This window comes from Aythya marila, assembly GCF_965140915.1.
Source record: "Aythya marila genome assembly, chromosome: 4".
NCBI classification, from domain to species: Eukaryota; Metazoa; Chordata; class Aves; order Anseriformes; family Anatidae; genus Aythya; species Aythya marila.
Window position 1 is genome coordinate 70,349,643 of NC_139045.1, and position 27,282 is coordinate 70,376,924.

Below are 27,282 nucleotides of genomic sequence, written 5' to 3' on the forward strand. Positions count from 1 at the left end.
TGATTTCATCGCATTCCATTCAAATTGATAAACTAACCTTGTAACACTGAACACGTGCCAGTATACAGTTAAGAGCTGTGATTAAGGCTGTTTATCTGTGGTTCATTCTTTTCCATTTTCCACCCCAGTGTTTGTAGTATTTTGTTTTGACAAGCTTTTAAAATTTATTTTCTTTCATGTGTTTTAATTAGGAAAAAATGCTACAAAGGGAATCTTGCATTTGAGAAAAGAAAGGCAGAAACTTTCCCTCCACTTGTTTTCAGAACTTCCCTAGAGGTTTTTTTTTTTTTTTTCCAGTTATTTGCACTTTTCAAATCAACTTTTTGTTCAGTCTCATTGAACTTCCACTTTTGGTGGATTTCTGACTGTCTGATGTTTTTCCATTAATCCCAGGAGGAATGGATTCATCATCAGAGCAGAGGTGAGGAGTTGAAAGGTCATGGAAAATGAATGTTCTGATATTATTCCATAATTTATAGTGTGGATATTGCTGTTATACAAATGGAATCTGTTGGTATAGATGTGTATATTTTCAAAAGAATTGAATGGCTGAGTTTTTTCTCAGTGGGAGCTGAAATTCTGCTTGTAATTCTGTATGACAGGCTCATTCAAGCTTTCTCAGTGAAAAGAAGACTGGTCAGAAAAGCACAGTACAACAGGAGAAACAGAAAACTGAACATTTTCAAAATTAGTGAAGTTTGTTGGTTTTTTCTGTTGTTGAATTTGGTCCATTAACAATGGCTTAACTATGTAACTTAAAGCATACGTTTTCTCTTCTGAAAGTTCTTTACTAGTGGAGAAAACATGTTTAATTCTCTTCCTGTCTAAATTTTCCATTTTCTATTTAGGAGGTGATAAGTTTGGGGCCATAGTGGCTGTTACTGTTCCTTTCTATGCCCTTTGAGAGCTCAAACTATGAAATGAAGCCAAAGCTGCAGCTGCAGCAGCAAATATGCACTTTTTAAATGAGAAACATCTTGCTGATTTCCTCCTCCCTTCAGTAAATTTGTGCATAAGATGAAGAATAACACATCATGTAACAATTAGGCCAGAATCTATTAACATTTCAGTTGGTAGAAATGAAGTTAAATACAGGTATAACAACTTTTTCATATATTCTGTTGTTGTTGTTGTATAAACTATTGTACATATACCATTGTATGTGGCATTCTGCATTCAGAAGAAAAAATACCTTCTTCCATTTTTTCTGTACGTTAAGTTTTTACTCTTTGGTTTTATATGATTTTTTAAACTGGTAGCAATTTTATACACATCCAACACGTTGGTATAAAATTTTGCTACATTTCAGTTAATAATTTTATATAAAGAAAGCTTAGCTTCAGTGTGTTATCATAACATTTGTTATTTTCCTGTCATGTCAGCTTCATGTACTTCTTCAGTTTGATTAATTCTAACATTTGTCCATTGGAGGGGTAATGATTTATTGTGTGTGGAAATTCCACAATACCCTATTTTTCTTTGACAGCTGTATTTATTCCAGTGAGCTAATTAATGGGAATCCCAGTTGCTAAGATGATTTTCTGATGTGTTGACAAAACCCAGTGGAACAGCTGACAACTACACACTGGGCTTTCAGGAAGAAAAAAATGGTTTGTTTTCTTTTTTTCCTCCCCTGCTCTTCAGGTATAGAATCCAAGGATTGTCCATTTGAGAGCACAATGAATACAGCTGAATCTTTCAGTTTCACTTAAAAATACATTTATTTATTTATTTATTTATTTATTGTAATAGTTTATTTTTAAAATTTGTCTATATGACTATTTGGCTAAAAAAAAAAAAAAAAGGCAACTGAAGCTAAAATAATTATATTCTACTGTGGTTCTTTTTTAGCTATCTGAGCTACTTCCCACAGTGGATTAAGCAATGTGATTATAGTGATTAATTTTCTTTCATAGTCTTCTTTATACAGCACTCTGTGATCTGATACATAGAAATCTTTCATCTAGCAGTTAAAGGCAAGACATAAGTATGGCTGCAAGCAGAAGACAGAAATATTTAAACTTGCAATTAAATGCAACTTTTAAGAGCAGGATGAACTTGACCTTATTTTTGAGCATCTCACTACATTGAGGGTAATTAATAATTGACAGTTCTCATAGAAAGTGACAAATTGATCATAATTTAGAATCTTGAAATCAAAATTGGATGCCTTTGAAAAAAATATTTTTTAGCACAATCAAAAATTAAGACTGACAACACTAATTTATAGTAAAAAGAAAAAAAAAAGTAAAAAAAATAAATAAATGTCCCAATATGAGATAGAAAGAAGTTCTTTGGTCCATGTTATTTAGAAGTCGGATAATATAATTGCAGTGGATTCTTCTGGTCTTAACAGTCTGAATGTACAAAGAGCTGTTCAAATAACACATGAGTACAAGCAGAAGATAAAACATTTTGAAGTGAAGGATAACATTAGGGAGGCAGTCTGGTTTAGCAATTAGTGCATGGATTCACAAGTCAAAAATTCTACATTCTATTCCCATATCTGACATTGATTAGCAAGTCACATTAGGACTTATTATCAAAAGTCAGATATGCAGCTGATCATCTAATTAAGATCATCATGCTATTAGCATAACTGCATTTGCAAATCATGCATGCAGAGCTTTAGCCTTTGTTTAACCTTGATCTGTGATATGAAAGCAATCTGTGTTACAGACTTATACAACCCTCTTATTCTACGATTTGAGCAGCTCATTTTTTAATATATTTAATCTCATCAGATTCTGTCAAACTCAGTAATATTACTTATCCCCATTTTAAGAAATTGGAAATGCAGCACAGAAATATGAGGATTGGATTTCAAAAGATGATTAAGCATTTAAAGATGCAGATAACCAATTAATGACATTTTTTTGTCCCAAATAAGATCACATCCTTAACTCCTATATTTATTTTTAAGACTTTTTTAGTGCCTAAAGTGCTTTAGAATTAGGTTCTGCATCTTGTGAGGTCTAAGTTCAGCTGGAAATTATGTCCACATTGGCAAGTAGCAGAGACCAATAGAAGTAGATTAATAAAATGAAATAGTCAGTACTAAGGATTTAGCATTCACATGTTTTAGGGGGCTTTAATTCTGGGCTAGTTTTAGTCTTATCCTGTGGACTGAATGCTTCCCAAAGCTCACCTTCTGATTACTTCCATTCCAAAATTCAGTTTGCATGGGGCTCCAAGACTAGTCCATAATATGAATGAAAGCATGGTGAATGGGAATGATCAGGAAATTTGCTTCAGAAGATCATACCCAAGGTAAAATATTGACATACACTTGTGATTATTAGAACCAAAGCCACATAACAATTATATTAAGTAATTGAATTTATCTCTGCAAAGCTGGAGAATATTGATATCCTGACCTGAAAAGCTTGTATTAGCAAGTATGTTTGGTCATCTAATAGGTATGGTGAGATTGTTTTGTAGTAGCACACTGAAAAGCTGGGTAGAAACAGTTAAAACTAACTTGAGAAGGGATATACTTGATTTATGGAATGTTAGCCAAATAACAAAACAAATACTCAGCTCCAGTCCAACTTTGAAAATAGTGCTGCATTCTGGGAGTTTTTTAGTAAATATTCCAAATCTTTCTTGGCCAAATTTATGAGAGAAAATACTAATTTTCCATCCACTGAACTACTTTCTCATTTTCATAAATTTTCCACCTGATGAGAAAATGAAAGAAGAAATATCTTCTTTTAATATATCTAAGTATATAGACAAAAAATGAAAGGCTTTTATGACATAAAATGCACTTTCATCTAATAAAGGAAATTAGAGAGAAAAAATTTAAAGAACAAATATGATCAGCCAGGTAAAAATCCCCTGGATTTGCTAAATCCACTAGCTACTGTTTCATTCTTTTAAATTAATTATTTTTTTCACTCTTACATATTCTCTTTCTCTCTATATGATGAACATATGAGAGGCGCTCTGTGAACTCATATTCCTAACCTAAATGTTCCATTTTTTTTTTCCAAAATATGAATTAACTTCTTTTATCATTGTACATATAAGAAAACACCTGTCCATGTGACATCCAGGGATGTCTGAGATTTTCTATGCTGTCTAGATTTCCTCCCTTTTTTTTTCTCATGCTTTGGTTACACTGAAGAAATAAATACACTTGAGCATTACTCAAGAGAGATCAGTGAAAGAATGCTGGAAATAAGAGAAGGTACCTCATTCCTCTAAAAGCCTTTTCATACCCTGAAATATTACATCAGAGTGAAAAAAAAAACAACACACAGGATATAAACAAGAGATACTGAAAACAAGTGAATGAATTGAATAGGGTCAGAGGTTAGTACCTCAAAAAGAAAAATCTGCATGGATTTTAGATCAAAACTACTTCTATGTATCTGGATTTATTTTATTTTTTTCCCCTAGGACCTCAGTTATGAGGTAATTATATTGGATTTCCAGAATTTCATTTTACTTTTTTTTTGCCAAGTTCCTTGGTGAAAATCTGTCTTAATTCACATCCTTTATCTATCTTTGAGTGTAAACTAACAGTCTTGATGACTTGTATAAAATACTATGGATAACTCAAGGCAGTCTTGTATCACTCTAGAAAAGCAAGCTACTTCTAGAGATTTTCCAGATGTTACTGTCTGAAGGTTTTGTGATGTGTCTCTTCAGAGGCTCTTTGTCTGATGGATAAAACAAAGGTGATAGATTTTTTAAAAGTATATGACTCTTTTCTCTCGGTACTATACATGTAGTATCCTCAGCCATCCTTTTAGTACTATTGTACTTCTTAATATTGTGCTTATAACTTATTTCCAGTTACACTATTAGCATTATACATATTACCCTAATTGAAGAACAGTTTTTGAAATCTGATGTAGCCAAAGAATCCTGCTGAAGAGCTCAAAAAAACCACCCTCATGGTGGTTTTTTGCATTCGCATTCACATTTCCAAAGGGGTTCATTTAATTCTTGTCTATTTTCTCTCCTAATATCCAGCAGGGGTAAATCCCAGAGGCTGTCCTTGCTTCAGGTGAGAACTTCAATTCACAGTATGTCACCATCCTACAAAAATCTACATTCTGTAGCAAACTTCTGTTTCACCGATTATCCCTGCAGTAGAAACTTTCTGATGTTATGCTTTGTTTTTCATCTGCACAAATACATCTGCACAGCGTTTTTTTGTTTGTTTGTTTTTGTTTTTAAATATTAGGAGACACTCAGATGCCATGACAACAGTTAGCACTAGTAGAAGCTGAACAGATAATTGTTTAACATTTTTGAGAGTTACTGCAGGGGTGAGACAAAGAGGTGGACACATTTTAATTATCTTTGTAACATCTACCCGTTTACTCTTTTCTGTATTCTGCCTGATATAAATATATGCATATTGCCCTCATTCTGGACTATGCTATTGTAATCCAGACTCAGCAATATGAGCATACACCTGAACCATTCTGGCTCATGTATCTGGATCTTCTCTCCCCAGAAACCAGAGCGTAAGGAGATCTGATGAGTCCAGGCCTCACCCAGGTCTTATTGAGATAGGAAAATGGCCAGGGTGCACTTCTGAATCCAGAAGCTGGGAAAACCCTTGCAGGGACTGCAGAGTACCTCCTATTTCTGCTCCTTATCTTCATGACAGATGCCAAGATGGTGTTTTGTTCACTGTTTAGCCTCCATTTTCTGCTTTATTTTCAAAGGGTGTGACAGAGCAGCAGTGAGAAGGGCTGCCTCTTGCTTTTTCCTGGCTGTGGTAGCCTGGGTCAGGTGGACAGGGGATGGGAGAGGAGATTACAGTGTCTTCATGCAGACTGGAAGGCTCCTGAGAAAGCACATGGCTTGCTTGTAGCAAAGGAGCAGATCTACAGCCAAGCCTCAGAGGTCAAGGAGAGGATACATTCCTAGAGACCCAGAGGGAGACTGTGTGAAGGCTGCTGCAACCCATGAAGGCAGCGCGAATTGCTGGACTCCAGAGCATCTGGAAGGAGAGACTCGTTCTGAAAGGAAATAGAAAACAGGGGGAAGATTTGTTTTCAAAACTTTTATTTAGTCTGCATCATCTGCAGACTTGATCTGCATTTGCTTGATTTTAAGGGGTTGTCTGTGCTCAAAGAAAACACAAAGATTAGAACCGCTTTAGTGTCTTAGGGCATGTTCACTCTGCAGATAAGATTGGTTAGTACTACCTCAAGGCTCAGACTTCCTCAGAATCACAACATAACCTCATAAACGCAAATGTTTAGATATAAGCTTTCTGAGATGGAGGCCCCCTCTTCCTTATTTGGAAAAGACTATAGAAATATTAGTAAATTATCCCTGGGGTAATTTATTTGGCCAGGCCTGCTGGTAGCAGGAGACGAATAGCTACTATAATGGACTAGATACCATGGAAAAATAAGCTTGCTGTTCAAAATCTTGAAGTTGATCTAATCTATGATGACAGCTAGGCTCTGGTTAGTACAAGAAATCTAAGAGCATACTCTAATACTGTTTTCTTTCTTCTTCAGTCTTTGCATGTTTTTCCATCTGTAGATGCTAAAATCAAACACTTAAGTTCTCCAGAAAAGCAGCTATCTTATAATCCACACCATGAAGTGTTTTTTACATTCTGTTTATCAGATAATTAATTTATAAAATCTGTGGTTTGACATTACAAATTCAAGGATTTATGAGCCCCCATAGATTGGCCAACTTCTCTGCTGTCCTGCACCCTCAGACAATACTAGCACGGTCCAGTAAAATGAATGCCAAAGTTACTGGATGAAATTATCAACAAAAAACATTGATCTATGAACTGTGCATAAAGCATTACACACAACCTTTCTTTTTTAAACCCTTCCCTTTGTGTTTTGGGACAACTGACAGTGTTACTGAACATGAACTGAATCTAGATGTCACAGCCTTTGTAGAAGCACTACAACCTACATTCAAACCGTACAATTCTTATAAAAGAATTAAAGTTGCACCATACTTTGCTTGTTACTATCTGTTGTATTACACCAGCCAGATGAGATGACAAGGGATTGGTGTTAGAAAGTAAAGGTTAGCAAAAATTATAATACTTATTGTCTGATTTGACATATTTGATAGGACATTTTTGAAAGATCCAACAAAGAAAGCGTGTAAATAATTCGATACTGTGAAATTATGCGATTTCTGTGATAATGGTTTGGGCTTTGTGTGTAATATGTCTAGACTTATCTTCATAAATGACTATGTAATTCACCATAGATTTTATGAACTGTTGTCTTCAGAAATACAAATTTATTTTATTTTATTTTGGTGGGGAAAAGGCAGGTCAGGCAATACTGTCACCATTGTAAGCATTGCAAAGGTAGCTTCTCATGCTAAGAATAAGAAAACATCCAAACATCCTCTCACCTGCAGTTTCAAGGACATGACTGTATGTATTTATATCAGTTTTTATAACACTAGAATAACAATTAAAGGGAAAATATTGATACTGTCACTGGGGATGATCCAAAATTTGGCAGATATATGCTTCTGTAAAATCTTTCACTGTCGGCATCTCAGTATCTCTGACTATTTTTATTCACAAGTAGTAAAAGAGAAAGGCTGCTTACACAATCTAATTTGCCAAAAGTAACTTAGCCAAGAGAACTGTCAAAATCACTATTAAGATAAAGACATCTGTGTCTGAATTAGAACAGCAGGGAAGGCAAATGCTGATGTAGCTTCTGAAATAGTGAACATGAAAAGTAGGAGATACAAACATGAAAGAAAGGTGTTAAACAGAATATTGGTAGTGACTACTGAAAGCTTGTTAAAAGTCCTAGAGAAAGACTTCAGAACTTCCAGAAAAGGCAGAGGATCCACATCTGGAAAAAGGTAAAATTCTTTTTCTTTATATCATACTACAGAATACTATAAACATACAGTATTTGAGGAAACTGTGTATTCTTGGAAAATTTGATGACAATACTAAATCAGTGGGGTAACTGGCAAGACAAACAGCAAATCTGGTCTCCAGGTAGACCTTCATAATCTTGAGAAGATCAACATCAAAAAGTTCAACAAGGAGTCCACAGTTCTGCCCCTGGGGCAAAATAACTTGTGCATCAGCTCAGGATGGAAACCAACAGGCTGAATGGAAGCACTGCTGAAAAGAACCTGGGTATTATTTTGGACCCCAAGCTCAATGAGAGCAAGCAGCACTTTCTCATCATGAATAAAGCAAAATGCACACTGGGCTACAACAGGATTTGCAAGGCCAGAGGACTGATGGATGTTATTACACCCTGTACTAAACATTGGAAGGTCACACAGATTACTGTATTCAGTTCTGAGATTCCCAAATCAAGAAGGACGCTGAGAGACATGAAAGGGTCTAACAGAGGCCTATCAAGACAAGTCGGACTACATGATGTATGAGGAGAGCTGAGTGAGCTCAGACTAAACCGAGCTTGTTTAGTCTAGTGAAGAGGAAGTTAAGGGCAATCTGGTAGCCTACAAAAACTTGAAGGGTTCTTCCCATCAAAGAAAAACAATGCCCAAATTCTTATTGATAATGCCAGATGAGGTAGTAAGGGACAAAGGCCACAGGTTGTACCTTGGGAAATTCAGATTGCTCAGGAGAAAGAACTGCTTCATAAGGAACAACATTACAGCTGGTTAGCCAGGTGGTAGAAATTTTCACCCTTGGTCCTTTAAAGACTCAGACAGACAAAACTGGCTTGACCTAGCTGGGGTACAGCCCAGCTTTGAGTAAGAGGTTGGACAAGAGACAGCCAGAGGTCCCTTCCAACTTGTGTTTCTAGGATTCCATGAAATAAATTGATTAAATATTTTTGATTAAATAGATTCATTAAATATTAAGTATTGTCCATTAAAAATTTAGGAATACATTCTTGTACTTACCACATAGGTTTGCTGAGTCAAAACAATCACTAAAGAACATGATTTTACCTTCTATATACATCCAAGATTAGTGTTCAGTTTGCACTGCTTTTCTGAGCATTCATTATCAACACTTTTAAATTTCCAATTTTAACTGGTCTGCCTTTTTCTATTATAGTAATTCTAGAGACAGCTAGGAACGCGTTATATTATAATGGTCATATAGGTCAATTACTGTCCATATAGCAAACTAAAGGTGAGAAAGGGAAGAATGCAAATTATCACTGAAGTCTTTACCCAGTTCTACACTTATTTACCTCTCAGTTTTATTAACCTGTAGCACTTTCATGTAATATATATATATATTTGCTTCTAATAATGCATTCAATTCATAATTATAAAAATGACATCCAAACAGCTGCTAGGACAGTTTCCCAGTACCTGTAAGTGACAATATATTCAGTAAACTGCATTGTAGCTTTGCAGAACAGGTTAGGACAAGAAGTGAAGAATAATATCCTTTCTTAATGGAATCCACAAACAGAATTCAGGGTGGTTAATTAAAATGTTGTCTGGCCAATGGCTTTTCTATTGACAAAAGAAATTACAATATGAGTTTTACATATTTTAAAATAATAGGTCAGATTCTTATTATATTCATGCTGGCATAATCATAGGGTATTTCTGTTGATACTTATTCATATTTATACCAGTGCTTTAGAATTAAAAATCCATTCAAGCATTTCTAGCAATACAGTGCTTCCTAGAACAATACTTTACACTGATTTAGTTTTAGAAGTAAAAGAAGTAAACGAGCAGCACAGCTTCCCAAAATATAAATTGATATCAATTTATCCTTTATTTGTAGTTAATGCAGAATATAATGGAGAAAACTTACATTATCTTTGTTGAGGTCACTTTTTCATTGTAATAACTGATAAATAAAATTCACATTCAGGCACTTATGATTATTAATAATGCAGCGGTCTGAAATTGCAGTAAAAATTACAAGGAATTATATAACCCGTTATATAAAGAGCAGTTTTCTTCAATTTCAAAATAATAAACTTTCTAAAAAATGAATTTCACTTTCCACAATACTGGCCAAAATAATCATTTAGAAAAATAAATAAATCTTAGTTTTCATGTTTCCCTTACTTTTGCTGAGAATCAAAGAGTGAATAGAGCCATTTATTTAATTCATTATTTCTGGATAATAGCAAGATTCTTGTTGTGGACAAGGAGTCTAGCCTGTGGTCAGAAACAAAAGTCTAAACAAAAAGTCTGTGCTGTCCTTTACTACCCTTAAGGTTTTTGTGCTCTTTTATATGCCTTAAAATCTATATTTTTTTCTGCTGTCAAAGCTGTTAGTTTTGTTGAAAGCTTCTTCCTGTACATTTAGTCATATTTATAAACAAGTTATAAAACAATTATTTATATATGCAGCATCATGTCTTTATTATAAATTCACAATTGCAAATGTTTTAAATGAGGATGTATTTGACTCCTTCAACAAAATGTTGGTAGTGTTGTTAATTAAGAGAATCCAGTTGATAGGGGTTGACTTTATAACGTGTTTATAAAATGCTGTAAAAAATGCTTTGCAATATTGCTTATTCTGTGAGGGATTACGAAATATGTGAAGTTTCCTATAATAAACTCAGTGGGCAAGCTTTTAGTACTCTGCAGTATTATTTGTGTTCCATGCAGAGATTCTGAACAAGCACATGAACATTTCTATGTAAGTTACTGTCATTGATCAATGTGCAGAGATAGCTGCATAGAGTTTTTCTCAGAACTCAAAATAAGACTGTGTTAGCATGGAACTGTTTCTGAACTAATAGATCCTGTCTCTCAGTCAATTAATTACCTTCATGATCACCTGTGCATTTAGCTTTCGTATCTCTTGTTTCAGACAGAGATCGGTTGGTGCTAAATCAAGGAATTCTGCATTGTATTCCATCAAATGCCACAGCCGTATTCTGTCTTCCATTGAAATCAGCCCTAGGTCACCCTCCTTTACAAGCCTTCATTTTGCTATTACATACCCTGTATTACATATGAAAGAAACCACAGATGTGTAGAGAACTTATGAAAGTATTAGATAAGTGAAAGTTTTGTGCCTGAAGTGCTGGAATAAGATCTGAAACAATGCCATAGGACCATAGGATACTTGAAGTTATAATGGACCTCATGAGGTCTTTAGTGCAACCTCCAACTCAAAGCAGGGTCAGCTTTGAGCTCAGATCAGATTACTTAGTGTTTATCCAGTCTCATCCTAAAACCTCCAAGGAAGCAGACTGCACTGCATCTCTTGGCCAACTGTTCCACTGGTTGACTGTTGTCACAAATAATGGACCTTTTACTGAATGAGTTATGTGCAGAATCTGATATATGAATGACTTTTCATGAAAGACCAATTCATTTTTAATATTATTCACATGACTTAAAAATGCAACTCTTAAAACTCCACAGGTATCATTTAAGTATATTAGTATATTTAAGGCCTTTAAAAACAAACAGTCAAACAAACAACAACAACAAAAACACAAGAGAAATCAACAAAACTGATGGTGAAGAGTTGCCTTGATAGTGACTATTTTAAAATTTAATTTGGTGGTCTTCTACAGTGTTGCCAGAGAAACATGGCATTTCTACAGGGCAAAAGAAGCATCAAGCTGGTTTTAGAAAGTCAACACGTATCGTACAGGCTGTACACCCAATGTAAAAAATGAATAATGGAATGAAGTAATATATTAAGACATTTCTTTTTTATATTGTGTGTGTTTGCACAATACCACAAAAATAACCTGTGTGGTACTGCAATGAAGCTGTAGTACGCTGTATATTAGATTCTCTTCAAAGGAATTTTTTGTTTGAGTTAGAGGTTTTCTTGCAAATATCAAAAGTAAATTTAAAAGCAGGGATTCCCACAAGTGTCTGAGTCAGGTCTACAAGGTTAGCGTCTTCTAAATATTCAGCTTGTTTCAGAGTTCTGCTAAGTCATGTATACTGGACAGTCCAATCAGCTAATGCTGCTGCTGCAGGCACTCTGCAGATTAGCACAGGGCTCTGAGCTGGCCCTCATCCCGCAGCTCAGAATACCAGCCTGATGAACAGGTCAAAGAAGCTGTTTTTCTGCCGAGATCTGTAGAGTTTTGGAGGATGGAAAAAAGGCAAATTAGGCTTTTCAGTACTAAAAGTGACTTAAATATAGATGATAGAAGAATGCTGGAGCTGTTTCTTACTGAGCAGTGTCACTGTGGTCAATAAAGCTGGAATTTTTCCTTATCTTGGTCTGAATTCTCAATGAGCCCTGAATTAAAAAGCAAAGCAAACCAAGAAGCAACAAAAAAACAAAACCCAACACCCTTGAAATGGGAATCTGTAAACTCAAAATACAGGGTGCAGCAGGTTGAACTACCAGCAGGTTGAACCTTGATTATAGGCATCAGTGAGAACATTTAATGAAGTGCACCTGGTTTTAGATTCAGTAACAGATAAAGATACCTGAATCAGTTACTTATGTGGGCTAGGTGTCTGGCCAACAGAGCCTAGTAATACAGTTAGTGGAGACAAGAGAGCTACTCATTGGCTATTCATTTGGTCAAATACAGGTATGTATTAAAGGGTGAGCTGAACAGTTCTCTAGACTATAGTGACTATAATGATTATACCTCCATTATACAAAGTGGTAATTCACATATCTAGATCACATGCATACACATATTTTACATGCCTTAGTCTGCAAACTAAATCCTTATCCCAAAAGATAAGTTGAAATTCAAAGTTGCCTTAACTACCATTGCAACATCCAGTATTAGGAATGCTTTGTATTGTATTTTATAAAGTCTTCTAAATTGACACCATAACATTTTCATGGTACAATATTCTGCTGCTTACCACTCTGATATTCAGATTTTACAATTTAGAGGGTTTTGACTGAACGTAAACCTTTTGGCATTTTTGAGTGCCCATAATCGTATGTGTATCCATGGTAACTGCAGGAGAGAAAGTATGGGTGTTTAATCCTTCTTAAGTAATACAATGTTATGTTTTTCTTGTACACAAAGAGATGCTAGCTATTCAGAAGCATATTAAACAGCCTTCACATATCAAAGTTGTACTACTTACCAGCAAAATGGATTTTTTTTTTTAGTAAGGTTTTAATGTAAGATAATATTTTAGGAATAGAGAAACAAAATTTCTCGAGCTTCTGTTCTGAATAAAGGTGGGCAAGCTAACTTCAGATTAGTCATTTTAGTCCAATCTCCTTTTTCTTAACCTTACAGGTTAATTGAAAAGTCTTAACTAATCATGCCAATCTCATTGCTTACCAGCGAAAGCACTAAATTATTCTGTGGCTAATCAAAATGGAATTTACACCCTTTTAATGCACTATATTCCTGTGTAATAGCCTAAACATGTTCATATAAATGTTTTCATATACTGTAAATGATGCAAGAATCAACATGATACTAAATGTACTGCTCTATCTTTAAGTAGAGCTTTTTTTTTCTTGTTTTATTATTTTAGATTACCAAAAATACAGAACACTCTAGAAACAGTTTTGACCATTATTTAAAAAACACACACAAAACATTTTTGTTTTATACTTTCAATCTTTCACCCTCTGAATCTTAGTAAAGCCTGCAGAAACTGTAAGACTGTTTTCTTATTGACAAGAAAAAGCAAGAGTTGTACACAAACACAAACAAAATTAAATACAAGTTCAGCACTGATGTTTAAGTAAAATAAGCTTTGTCTGCCTTAAGCATTCAGGGACCATAGAGGTATGCACATGGATGGAAAATAGGTGTAAAAAAACCACACAGACTTTAAAAAATATGTATATATTGCTGCGAAAGAAAAAAAAAATCCAATTCTATATACATGCAAAATGGTTTCTAAATGGAAGTTTTTCCCCCCAGTTTTTCATGAGTTTTCATCTGTTTTTAATGGGACATGCACACCAAAGAAGGAATGCAAGCAGAGATTCTGATGCCACAGCAATTTTTTTCTCCAACTACTGGCCCACAGAAATTTGGCATCTGTGGCTTCCCAGCCATGAATGTAATTCATTGAGTGGAAATCTGTTTGTTTTTGGGGGGGAGAATTTTTCTCAACTATGAGATACTAAATTTGATGTTCTGTCCTTCACAATGTCAGAGACTGATCATGCTTAGCAGGGTTTCCATTAAAAGAAATAAGATTGGGAGTTAGTATTTTATGACATTATTAGGTGTCTTTTTTTTTTTTCCCCTCCTTCAGCAATGAGGGTGGCAGGTGATGAGAGGGGGAAGGGAAGATAATTAAATAACGTCTAAATTTGCTGTATTTTGTACAACAATTTCACTGTGTAAACCAAAAAAGATAAGAGTAAGTTTGTAGGTTCTGAAGATTTTATTCCTCCCGAGAACTCTATTCCTCTATAGAACTCTATAAGTGCAGAGAACTTATTGTAAATAAGGAATGGTCTGCTATAGGAATGTTAACAAAGAAAATTTCCATTCTGGACCAGGATCTGAGAGTGAGCCTAAGGACTATAATCCAGTTTCCATCTACCTGCATACTTTGAGGAAAGAATCCTTCTCCAGTTTTTCAAACTTCAAAGTCCCTAATTAGCAAAGTAGTAAGGTAGAAAAGTAAAATATCTAGGCTCAGCTGTTTTCCTTTAACTGTATATTTAAGTTGAAGAGTCTGATAACCTCAAAAAATGGGAGTAATGGTACTCTAGAAGAAGGATTAACTGATTACACAAAATTGTAAATCTGGAAGACATCTCAGATGCTCAGTACAAAGCCTCATGAGGTACTATTCTAAGAGAGAATCAACTAAACTTTTCTCGTTTTTGATATTTCTTTGTGTAATCCATACTTAGAAACCTCAAATGACTTTCCAAGTTCATGACTTCCGACGATTCAGTCTTTCATCATTTAGTAAGTTTTCCTTATAATATCTGAGCCAAATTATTCTGCCTGCATGTATTGTCCTATTCCTGGAGCCATTCATAACATGTAGTCATGGAACTAGAATGGTCTAGTCTGGTGATGTGCCTTTTGGCAGTAATTTCTGTTTGAGAAGAAGAGTCTGATCTCCTAAATAATTCTGTGCTGGATGCAGAACTAATTGCTATGTACTCAGTTTAAGTGTTCTCCTGGAAGTGTCACAGTATGTTTCAATATATGAATTTAGCTGGATCAGTAATTTGGTGATAAAGATAACCACAGAACCAATTGAAGTTTAAAGACAGTAGTACACAATTTTATATTAACAGTTCTATCTGCAACGTATTCTAATACTTATGGGAAATTTTTATAGCCTCTAGAAGGCTGCATGAGCTGGAGACATCACCCACTTCTGATGTATGTAGACTATTCTCTAAGGAACCTGTGGATCTGGAATTCTGAGCATAGGAGGGTGAGAGGTGGATGTAATTCACATAACATCCTACAACAAACACTCAAAAAAATGGTGTAAAAATATCCACAGAGTCTCTTTGCCCGTTTTCTTAGGGGACTCTGGCTCCTGGAACAGAAGTAAATTATGGGAAACATGGATGTTTTCACTGGGAAGAATATAGGACAGAGGAAGAAACCTTGGAAACAGAGGGTACAACCATGTCTAAATAGTTAATCTGCTACAGTGTTCCCCAAATCTATCCAGACATACATGAATTGTTGATTATGGGTGCTCAATCCATGTATATTGAAACTTTCAATAGATTCCATTTTGCCAGGACAATAGGGAAATGAACGTCATTTTAGACATCACAGTTTATGTGTATCTTGGCTTTTCTTGCTGATTTACCATGGGTAGGAGGCAGAAGGGAAGGAGAAATTTCCGTTTAAAGTGCCACAAAGCTCAAACTACTTTGTTGGTAACACCCTCCTGGTGGACAATAGCTTATGTCACTTAAGCTATGATGGCCTGGGATTCTCATCTGAAAAATAACACTTATTTTTTTTTCCATATGCTGTACCATCTTATTAGATATCTGTGGAAGTACTTCAGTGACATTCCTCACAATTTCAAAAGAAGACTCTGTGCAAGACTTTCTTCATGGTTCATTGTAAACTTTTGAACTTCCTCTGCTGATCAGCCACAGTAGCATTTGTTAACCTTATAAGCATGGCACAAAGCCCTTATTTTCCCTACAGGCGTTTTAAAAAGGTTGTAGGGAAAATGATTTAAAATAAATATTAAATATTATTTCTAATTGGGTCACTGTATTAAGAATAATTCTTCATAGACAATTTAAATAATTTTAGTGAGTTAAGTATATGTACTGTGTTACAGAAGATGTATGATTTAACTTTAATAATGAGATTTTTATTTGGGGGTTTTTACTCTGAAGACAGCTAAGAAAAATTTCAGAGCTTCCCAAAACCACTCTTTCCAAAGAAACCACAATGTTACAGAGCCCTTTCATCATCCAGCATACGGTACCGTAGAACACAAAAATATACACTGTACTACTTTAAATTAATTCATATTTGCAGGAGACAGTCTGTGTGAGTATGTGCAATTATGAAATGCAACTTTTTTTTCCTCTTGACTTTTTTAGCTGCCTCACCCCTTTTATTTGAACACATACATATGGTGTGTGAGAGTGAGCAAGCTCTCTGTAAATGTTTGGAAGGAGCATCTGTCAGACAATAAAACTTACAAGAAAACATGCTTCTCATTTAAAGTGTATTCACTAGAACTATTCCAGCATTGGAATCAGTTCATTTGTATAGCTTAGAGGCATTAATAAGAACAGAGAACTGTAAAGTCACCAGAAAACCCGAACTGTTAGTAAGAATCCAAGGTATTTTTTTAAAAGCATTTCGTCTATTCGGCATTACAAGCTTCTGATAGGAACCTGAACCAGCTGACACACAGGAAACCTCTGATAGTCCATCCAAAAAGATTGCAAGTAAGAAGATGGCATGCTTTTTGCAAACCTGGAAAGTCTAAAGATTACAATAATTGTTGGACCAAAGGGACCCTCTTCAGGCATAAATAGCAAGACTCCTACTGTCTTCTCTTGCAGACCAACTCAGCTGCCAGCAAAAGCAGGTGCTCTCCCCCTACCAGTGCTCCAGAGGAAATATTTAGTGAGTATTCACTGCTCTTTTTACAAAATAATATATTATTAGTGTTTTAGTTATGTTTGCATAGTTCTCTCAAAGGAAAAAAGCATTTAAAATTAAATTTTTAAGGCTGTTATTTTAAACAATTGCTTGAGTTCAACAGCCTGATGCAATTATCATATTAATTTAAAAACAAAATTTGCACAGCCTATGACAGCAACTTTTAAAAAATATTGGTTTTTAATAACTCTGTAGCTTTAACAATGTGAAGCAATTGCGATGTATTTTTTAATGCACAAGTTATGACAGCAAAGTAATTTATATATATTTGAAATGTATTTGATTTTAAATGTTATGCCATAAAACAGTCTTTGTAGGACACAAATTTAAAATAAATCATTTCTTTTGGCAAAGTAACCTGCAATTTAATCTTTAGAAGAATAAATATACCACTAATGTTTTCCACAGAAACAGTTGCTACTCTAATTAATTCAAGATGTGACTCTAATAAGATTTCAGAAGAAAATCAGAAACAGATTTTTCTGAGGTAGTACTATGAACGAGGTTAAGATATTTTTATTTTCATTAGAAACACTTGTCCCAGGTAGAATTACGGATTTGTAGTATATAGCCTGGAAATATCAAATCCAAAAGCATTATAATAATGTTCTTAGAAGCATAACAATTTTAGTGTTTGGGATATATGTTTTCTTTTTGTTATATCTTATGCTCTGTTACATTTTATTACGTAACTCTTTTCAGTTTTGAGTTTAGAGTGACTAATGCGTCTGACTTTTTTTTTTTTTTTTCCTTTTCACGTGGAAGGGAATGGAAAACTTGATGTTTGTCTACTGCTCCAGCAAAATTATCTGGACATTGCTTGTAACAATTCTAGGTTATGCCAGCAGCCTGCCTGTGCGTGATGATTCTATTTGCACAGCAGAGGAACTTGCAAAGTACAGCATAATCTTCACAGGGAAATGGAGCCAGACTGCTTTCCCTAAGCAGTATCCACTTTATAGGCCCCCAGCACAGTGGTCATCAATGCTAGGTAAGTGAAGTATGTATAGTTTTAAGATCAGATAAATCTCTTGACCACTGTGATTTTTATTTAGTTATTTTTTTCCTCTCAATAGTAAATTTTAATATAACTAATGTTAAAAGAAAGAAAAGAGCCAAAGTTATTAAGAGTGAAATGCAGAAATTGAAGTATCCACAATGCTTTCAAAAATCTACAACTGTTTTCAATTGACTTCTGTTTTCAATTGGTTACAGCTGAAATAAACAGTGATAAGTCAAATGTTTTAGTGTTCACTCATTTTTATACACAATTTTTCTTTTTTTAACCTCAGAAATAAAACAGAGAAACTGAAGAAATAGGGGCAATCTAAAACAGACTTTTATGTCATGCAATGTATTCACTCAAATAGGTGTTACTCATAGTTCTGACTACAGCATGTGGAAAAAAAATGAATATGCCAGCAATGGTGTACGTGATTTTGCTGAAAAGGGTGAAGCATGGGTATTAATGAAAGAAATAGAAGAAGCTGGAGAGAAAATTCAGAGTGTACATGGAATCTTCTCTGCTCCTGCCATTTCCAGTGGTACAGGACAAACTTCCACTGAATTAGAAGTGCGTTCAAGACATCCCTTAGTAAGTACATATGCACATACTAATATTTAAAGTTTTTTTTAATGGTTACATAAAATTAAATATTTGAGTTCTCATTGGTAAGTATAAGATAATGCAAAAATGTTACTATAAGAGCATGTCAAATTGCAGGGATCACTGTATGGGTTCTATAAAGCAGAGGTGTATAAAAGACCATTTCCTTCAAAAATGTTATGTTACAATTACAATAACAGTGACTGGAATATAACTGATGCAATCCTGATGGGTTGTTTTGTTTCATTAGGTTTCATTCGTTGTACGAATTGTGCCAAGCCCTGACTGGTTTGTGGGTATTGACAGCCTAAATCTCTGTGAAGGAGACCACTGGATGGAAGAAGTATCAGTAGATCTATTTCCATATGACGCTGGAACAGACAGTGGTTTCACATTTTCCTCCCCAAATTTTGCCACTATTCCACAGGATACAGTTACAGAGGTAGGTGTATATACATAGTTTAGTACCCTGTACTATTTTGAGTCCTCCCTTTAAAGGATAACTATCATTTAATTAGTCAATGGATTCTCTTGTGAAATTGATTTCTGTATCTGAGAGTGCTAATGCTCTCTCTACATGGATTTATTAATAGCTGATAACCCTACTGATCTTGTTCATTTTCTATACCTTGTTATTTTATTGAGTAAATGTAGATAGATCATAAAAAAAATGGCTTACATGTAAAGTTATTTATGTAAAATATGAGCATTTTAACATGGTTTTTAATAATTCTTAAAAATATAGGAAAATAAAAAGATTCCAAAAAGGCTTGGCATGACTAAAAGTGTCTAAACAGGAAAATTCTAAGTTGAGAATTGTAAGTACTGATTTGGGGAGGAGTTTTCAGTAGAAAGTATTGCTGAAACCTGAAACTGCTACATTTGAGGGAAAGGAGCTAATGGAAAGCAGAGACATTCTTCATTGCTACTGCAGTGACCCCACTTCCAGTCTTTTTTTTCTTGCTTTTTGCTTTTGTCATTTATGGGTGGTAGGAAACAGAGCATCTTGACTCAAAGGTTTTGAATACTATAAACATTCAGTCAGTCCTTTCCTTAAGGTCAGTTCTTCTAAAGCCAAATGCTGTTCTAATGAGCAGTGAGAAAAAGAACAGAGAAACTGGAAAACAATCCATCTGGCCTCCTATACCCACATAACAGCTGCTACAGCATACCTAATATTATTATTTAATAATCTTGTATTTTGTCTTGTAATAATATCCACTGCTTCCCATCAAACCATTCCAAACATATCTCTGTTTTCATTACCTCCCGTTCTAGTCCTCCATCCAAGGATGGCACAATTCATTGTGCCCAATCCCAAAGCGTTTTGGGCAAAAATTCTGGGATTACCGGCATTAGTCTGGAGAACTGGGATTCAGAGAAACCATTTTAATGCAATTTGCTTGCCAAAAAGAATCAACATGATGTGTAAACATGATTTTCCAGTTATTTCTTACTAGTATGATGTAGTTTCTTTAAGGTTTCCTGTTTATTTCACAGATCACTTGTTCCTCCCCAAGTCACCCAGCAAATTCATTTTATTATCCCAAACTCAAAATTTTGCCGCCTATTGCTCAAGTAACAATGGTGAAATTAAAGAAAAACCAGCTGGGTCTTCCTATACCTCATCTTAATCAGCCAGCTAAAAGTAATGAAATATTAGACACCATCTCAGGTAAGTGATTGGCACTTTGATATGCTCAATTCTGTTATTTCTATTCATTCAGAAAATATGTGGAAATCTGGCGGGGGATGTGGATGAAATAGGTGATTAGGCAGAATATTCTATCTGCATTGCAATAGTTTCCAGACTTACATATGGGAAATAAAACAAGCCAGTTGACATAAAAGAGAATCCCTGAAAAAATAAGGAATGGATTTCATATTTGAGCTGTAGTTCAAAGGGTTGGGTTATATCCACAGTGAGGGTTACTCAAGCCTTAGTATCACTATAGGTCAGTGCATTTTATGAGCAATAAACAATATTTGATCAGAGACAAAGTTTCACAAATTCTTTGCAACTTCGAAGTAAGTACTCCCGCTTAAATTCTTGCATGATGATGGAAAAAAAGAACTAGTATTGTTGTCTCTGGGTCAGAGGGCTTAGTAGCTACGTGAAATATGAATTGAAATAATTCAATTGATTTGGAGATATTTGTGATAGCAGCAGACATTCTGACAACAAAAACACTGTTCTTTCTTTTTTCTTTCCTTAAAAATTTACCCCAAAAACTCATTTAGGTAGAGGTGACGTTCAAATATTTGGCTCAAGTCAGTCTGAAGGGTAATTTTCTAATCTCCAAAACAAAAAAAATACTATATCTGTTCCAAGGGAAAGATACAAGTTAGTGTCTACCTATTCTCTTTATAGTCTTCTATAGGTATTCTCTTAGGTATTCTTTAGGTATTCTCTTTATAGTCTTCTAGTGATTTTTAATAAATTGTAAGAGGAATGGTTAAGAATAAGAAGACTGACATCCCAAATACCATTAAGTGGGCAGCAATGGGCTAAATCCCCAATGTATTTCTAGAATATCTGCTATGTTCCAAGAAGAGCTTCTCCAAAATAATTTTAAAGATTGAATGCCTCTAGCTTTGTCCTAAAGTCACCTTATAATCACAAAAATAAAGCTAATTCTCCACACATGAATTATACTTCAATAAGTGTCTCTATCAACTTATGCTTAAATGTATTACTATTAGTAAACAAGACATATTCAAAGTGAGCGCTTCAAATCACATTTTCAGTCACGTCTTTCCCACAACATTTGAAAGGAACATTTGGCCCTTTTTAGCATTTAAATCTAAAACAATTCATTTAAAGTACAGTATTTAAAAAAAAAATAATTAAATCCTACATCCTCATTTTATAGTATATTAACCAGTAAACCAGTCTATTCAAAAATATATTCCTGAAGCAAAAGGACAAATTTAATCATCAGAGATCAAACTGTGTCACTTGTTCCTGCTAGAAGCATGGGTATTGGGTTCAGAAGTACTGGGTTCCATTGTAATGCCAGAAATTTATACCAGAAGCCACACATTTGATACAGTAAATCTTGAAGCTGGTTTTGTGCACAGCTATTTTATCCACAACTGCTGTAATACACAGATTTAATGCAATTTCCTGTGACAAGCAATATTTTTATTTAACCAGTTAATGAATAAGCACCTATATTTTTAAAACAGATAGCTTCAATGAAAGTACACAATATGAAAAGTACTTTAGAATTTCTGATTTATTTAGTTCCAGTATTAAATTAAATTAAAACTGTATTGAAAACACATTTAGTATTAGAAGGCTTGTATTTACAGAATATCTTTATTGGTAAAGGGAATTGTAGCTTACATGCCAAAAAATATTGAGAAGATTTACTGATTAGAAAGTGTGACTTTTGTTACTTCTGAAGCAAATTGGAATTAGAGTTCAATGGAATTTGATATGAACAACTACAGGAACAATATACATTGCCAAAGAAATACATGTATACATAAATAAACCAGATAAAACCTTTAATCCTAGTGTTTTTAGTAAGCTATGCAATGGCAAATGAGTTATAAAATTGACAGTACATGTTCTTAGGAATGTAATCTTTTGAATGCAATTACTTTAAAAATAGTTTTCTTTGATAGGAATTCTATATTTTCAATTCAATAAATAATCTGCTGCACTACTGATGTAGTACCTCAGACAGTCTCTAGACTGCAACAATAATAGTACCAATGTCCCTGGGTTTAGGAGCTGAAAGCAGACTTTTTATTTATAAGATGACATATGGATTTTATTAATATCAGATGTATTTTTGTATAAGAAAGGACACTACTTCATCATCATTCCTTAATGCTTTGCCAACTATGTATTTGCCTTAAGCACAAATTTATGTAGTTACCTTTTTATTGTGTATATTGCAGAAACACCACTGGACTGTGAGGTTTCCCAATGGTCTTCCTGGGGTCTCTGTAGAGGTCCTTGCAGAAAACCAGGGACCAAGATCAGAACTCGTTTTGTACTTCTTCACCCTGCCAATAATGGAACTCCTTGTCCAAATCTGGATGAAGAAACAGGATGCGAACCAGATAATTGTGTCTGAAATAAATAAAAGATAATAATTTAGTTAATTTAAAAGCAGGATAAGTTTAACTAAATCTAAAATACATGTCATTCAATGTTCCTTATAATTCAGGTATGCTGCACTATTTTGCGGAAAAGATATTAGACTGGTTTTGAAAGTTGTTTAATATCAAGTTTCTTTGGGGGTTAAATTTTTAAGGTTTAGTATGACAACAGTTCTTGACCATTTACAGACCAGAAAACCCAAATAAATCTTTGTTATAAATATACTGTAAGTTCTTGGAGTACCCTCTAGTGGCAGAAAAGAAGACATTTGGAAAGATTATGCTTCATACATGTAAAAATCTTTCTATCACAAAATCTAAACTGGTAACATTCTTAAATGATGTAATTTGTTGATTTACAACTATTTATACCTAGAAATTAATTTTTTCTCTAAATTATGTTTATTATAATTTATTGGCATTTTTGTCGTCTTTCTAAACATGTTTTACTTGCCTTTCTTCAGAAACTATTTACATAAATCAGAGTGACCAGATGTTTGCAGTATGGCTAAGAGAATAATATGACTGAGTAAACTTGTCTTGAGACTTATGAATACATGAAAATGTCTTTTTTTTTCTCCTCTCAAACATGAGAAGAATACATATCATGAGGACACTCAACAATAAAATTACTAAAAAAAATCCCAGAAGTTTGGATACTAGTACAAAAGTTGTGAACTTAATTAAAAATGTTAACTGAGATTTAAGACCTGACTGATAGTTGGTGAGTGTCGCCCATTAGAGAGTTGTCTGAAAAATAACTGTTAAAAAGTTATCACTGTTGACCATAACATAAATTATATAATTCTCTTTGTATGTGCAGTAAATGTCTTCATGTTCCTTTAAATGTATTTGCTGTTATTTGGGTCATCCTAGCCTTTGCACAGAGAAAACTTAATGACATTTTAATATTATCTAAGACTGAGGTATACACAGATCTAACAAAACACAGTATGTCAGAAACTGCTCCAGATGGCAGGTTTTAATGCTCAAATAACTGTTATAAAATGAATGTAACATGTGGCTTTTAAAGAGTTGTGGCTACTAACTGGAAAAGAATTTTGTAGTAAGACTGTTCAGTAGGCGATATTTATAATCAATCCAGAAAACTTTTACAGCACGCTGCATTTCTACAAACACAAAGGAAAGATATTCAACAGGAGACGTTGGGTTGCATATGTGTAGGTTCATTTTCGAATATATCAAATATTGCAATCTTTATTATGTACTTAAAGGAACACACTGTATTCTCTGTAGAGTAGAAACACATGAAAAGTTCTCTATATATTTTTACAGGAGATAAATCTTGCAAAGACCCAAAGAAACGTGAAACTTTATCAGGCTAAACTAAGTTGGTCTTGTGATACTGATGAATGCACAGTTGTTAGAGCTAAGTATAGGAATTTCTACATCTTACATTTTTTGGATTCCCACCGTTGCATGTTTTTCAAAATTATTTCAGTATTCTTTTTATTATACTTTCTTTTCTTGATGTTCCTGTGTCCATTCTGTAATAGAAATAGTGTTATTACAATATTATTTCCATGTTTTGTGTTTAGTCAATTTCTACACCTTTTCAATTTTTTTCTGTCTCCTCTTTATTTTTTCCTCACTTAATGCTTTCTTTTCTTTTAAACTTATTGCTACATATACTTAAATGCTCTCTGAGCACAAAAACTAAATTCAAATTGTTTCATCAGCTGCTCATAGGACTAAACTCAAAAAGAGTTTTGGGCAGAACTCAGATGCAACTCTAAATTATGAATTAGTGAAAACAATTCCACAAAGATTTGCTGAAGTGCAAGGTATCCTTGAAAGAACCTTCCAAGGCCTTCCCTAAACAATGAAGTTTTGCTTGTTCACGTTTTCAGAATAACTGAATGACTAAGCCCAACAGAAATATAACTGCACCTGTAATTGTCTACATGACTCAAATGTAGGATGTTAGCCTTACAGGATATGATTTGAAAGCAGAGTCCCTCATATTCCTGAAGCCAAAAGTTTCCCGAGGAGAAGATGGAGTTGAAAGGGAAGTGAATGTGTAAAAGGTCAACACGTTTCAGTAAAGTCCAGTTAGTGATAAATAACTTTCTAACTTAGTGTTTAGATATGAATATTCATTGCAGGTTCCTTCAAACGAAAGTTTCCTATCCGGTTAGTTATGTGGATAAGCTTTTTTAATGTAAGAAGTGACTTCAGAAGTCACTGGTAAATATGTAATCCTGTCTGGATGCCCCTGTGGTACTGTAGTATTTGGAGAAGGCCATAAGTATAGTTTCAGATATTCGCTTTGCAAATACCAGGGACAGACATTTCTTGGCAAAACTGTGGGTACAGTGAGTTCTAGTGAAGCACATTCTGATGATGGAGCGCATTTCTCATAATATACCTTTATTAAACTGATTAATGAGGTATGTGATCCATATTTGGCTATGGTTAGGCCTTTATAACTTCTACTTTCAGCACAGTCTTGAATTTGTCTTGACAGTTCTGGGACAGCAAAGAAAGTTCTGTCTGACAGACAGATCTAACAGATCAGTTCTTCCTTACTCTTCCCTCGCATCTATTGTTACAGATGGCTGGCAGCCAAGATACTACGGTACCAAATACATGGAATTTAGGGAAAGAAATACATAAATTAATTTCTGGGTTAAACTAATGTCATAAAACACTTTGGAAGGAAACAGAATGGATTTGGAAATACATTTTATTTTCAACAAGAATATTATGCAGGAATAATCAGTTTTCATGTCAGGATGGACATTTTTGCAGCAAAGAAAGACACGGCTAAAGGTAAGTGTAGCAGCAAAACCACTGACTTAAACCATGGTCCTACAAAAATCTTGAATGCCAAATTCAATTCCCTTAGTGGAATATGGTGCCCCGTTACTGAGAACAACTTATCCAGGACTTTAAGGAATTTAAGAACAGTTAGCTGTGAACACATGAAAGCTCTTCCTACCAGTAAGTAGGAATGCCAGCTGAAGCTGTGTCTACATTTATGCTTTTTTATGGGATGTTGCTTCTCTGCACACATCTAGAGTAGCACTTTGGAGCTGACTGACTGGGAAATATTAGGGTAGTTTTGTAGATAAGTGAGGGTACAAGAGAGATTGATGTGATCCATGGTACTGAAAAGTTCTCCTAGGTACCATGGTATAAATGTTAGGTGGATTAAAGGAGAGGGCAGATATTTAGTACTACCAGATAGTCCAGAGGGATCGGTGTGTGTGTGTGTGTGTATGTGTCAAACAGACTAATTAACTGCAGTTTGAAGCCCTGTTGAAGTTTGCCATGTACATATATCTTCCTACTGTTGAGGAGATGGAGAGGGGGAATGTATCAGAGGGGATGAGTGAGCTAACTGAACAAATTGCATCCACAAAGCCTGCTGAGAAATGTTGCAGGTGAATGTCAAAATGGCACAGGGTCCTCTATTAAAGATCATTCTGGAGAGAGACAGTCTTGGGTTCATTGAATACCTAGCTCCAATATCCAGGTTCCAATACCCACACTGCCTAACGTAAGCATGATAACAGAAACTAATGTGTACCTAATTTCTAGAACAGGAGGGAATCTGCACACCAGCCTTTCTGATCATAGAGTTAGAACTGTGCCCAGCAGGATATAATTGGTGTGTGAGCAAAAGTTCTGAGAGTACTTGCTGGAATCAAAGACAAAACCAGTTCAGGATACTCTCAGTCCCAGGTAATTGAAATATTGTGGAAATATCAGACCTGATACAACATAATAAAAGTAATATAGACTATTCCATGATAATATGTAATATGCTCAGAAAATAAGTCTAACACCTGAAGCAGCAATTCTGAAATCAGTGAAATCCTGCTTAATGGAATGTAATATGTAGAAGTTTGGTACATGATAAATTACAGGTACTCTGAATGCCTGAGACAAAATGCTCTCTGTATGTTGCATGGCATCCTGATCGCTTGGAGACTGATTCATTTTTGTTTGTTTGAAATCCAACAGCCCTACTATCTTAGTATTTGCTAGACAGAAATATAGAAGTAATGTGTCTGTCCCAGCTGTGCCTGGGCATAGTGAAGAATAAAGTGGCATCCCCTTCTACATCTTGCTTGTCTTCTGTCATTGGAACATGCTTTTTTGGAGACCCGAAGAAATAAATAAAAAGCTGAAAGGGTGGTTCCTTAAGTATTTCATGGTCTGCAGCCAAACATATACTTGCAGATATGGAAAGGTGTGAGAATTTATACAGGTGAATGTCAGTCAAGATCTCCCTGTGCTGGAAGACTAAGAGTCCAATAGTCCAATTATGAAATGAGATTCTGAGTAATCTAAAATTAGATCTGATGGATAAATGCTAAAGTAGTAATGGAGTCCTAATATCACCCTTGAGACTCTTCAGGCTTCAATGGCCATGAGATGTGATTTGTATCCTTCCAACCTTAACCATATGGAGTGAAAGAAAAAGCATTAATGTTTAAGGAAATGAGGCTTCTCGTTTTTGACAGTCTCTTTATCAGTACAGGGACATAGTATTTTGCCAGAGGTGAACTAATACTTGTGCCAGAACTTCTGTGAAGATCCTTCATGCTA

General features: G+C 34.7%; 1 protein-coding gene across 2 annotated transcripts; it reads left to right on the forward strand.

Moving 5' to 3' along the window:
• The first annotated feature begins 383 nt into the window (after positions 1-383).
• On the forward strand, positions 384-26,867 carry SPON2 (spondin 2). Of its 2 annotated transcripts, XM_082759370.1 has the most exons (7): positions 384-421; positions 16,883-16,946; positions 17,748-17,973; positions 18,353-18,576; positions 18,839-19,030; positions 20,089-20,263; positions 22,501-26,867. In XM_082759370.1, the coding sequence occupies exons 1-7, from the start codon at positions 399-401 to the stop codon at positions 22,677-22,679; spliced, it is 1,083 nt and encodes a 360-aa protein (XP_082615496.1). In that variant the 5' UTR covers positions 384-398; the 3' UTR covers positions 22,680-26,867. The 2 variants fall into 2 exon arrangements, with proteins under 2 accessions (XP_082615496.1, XP_082615495.1); XM_082759369.1 differs by lacking the exon at positions 384-421 and having other exon boundaries at positions 16,628-16,946.
• Positions 26,868-27,282: the final 415 nt, after the last annotated feature.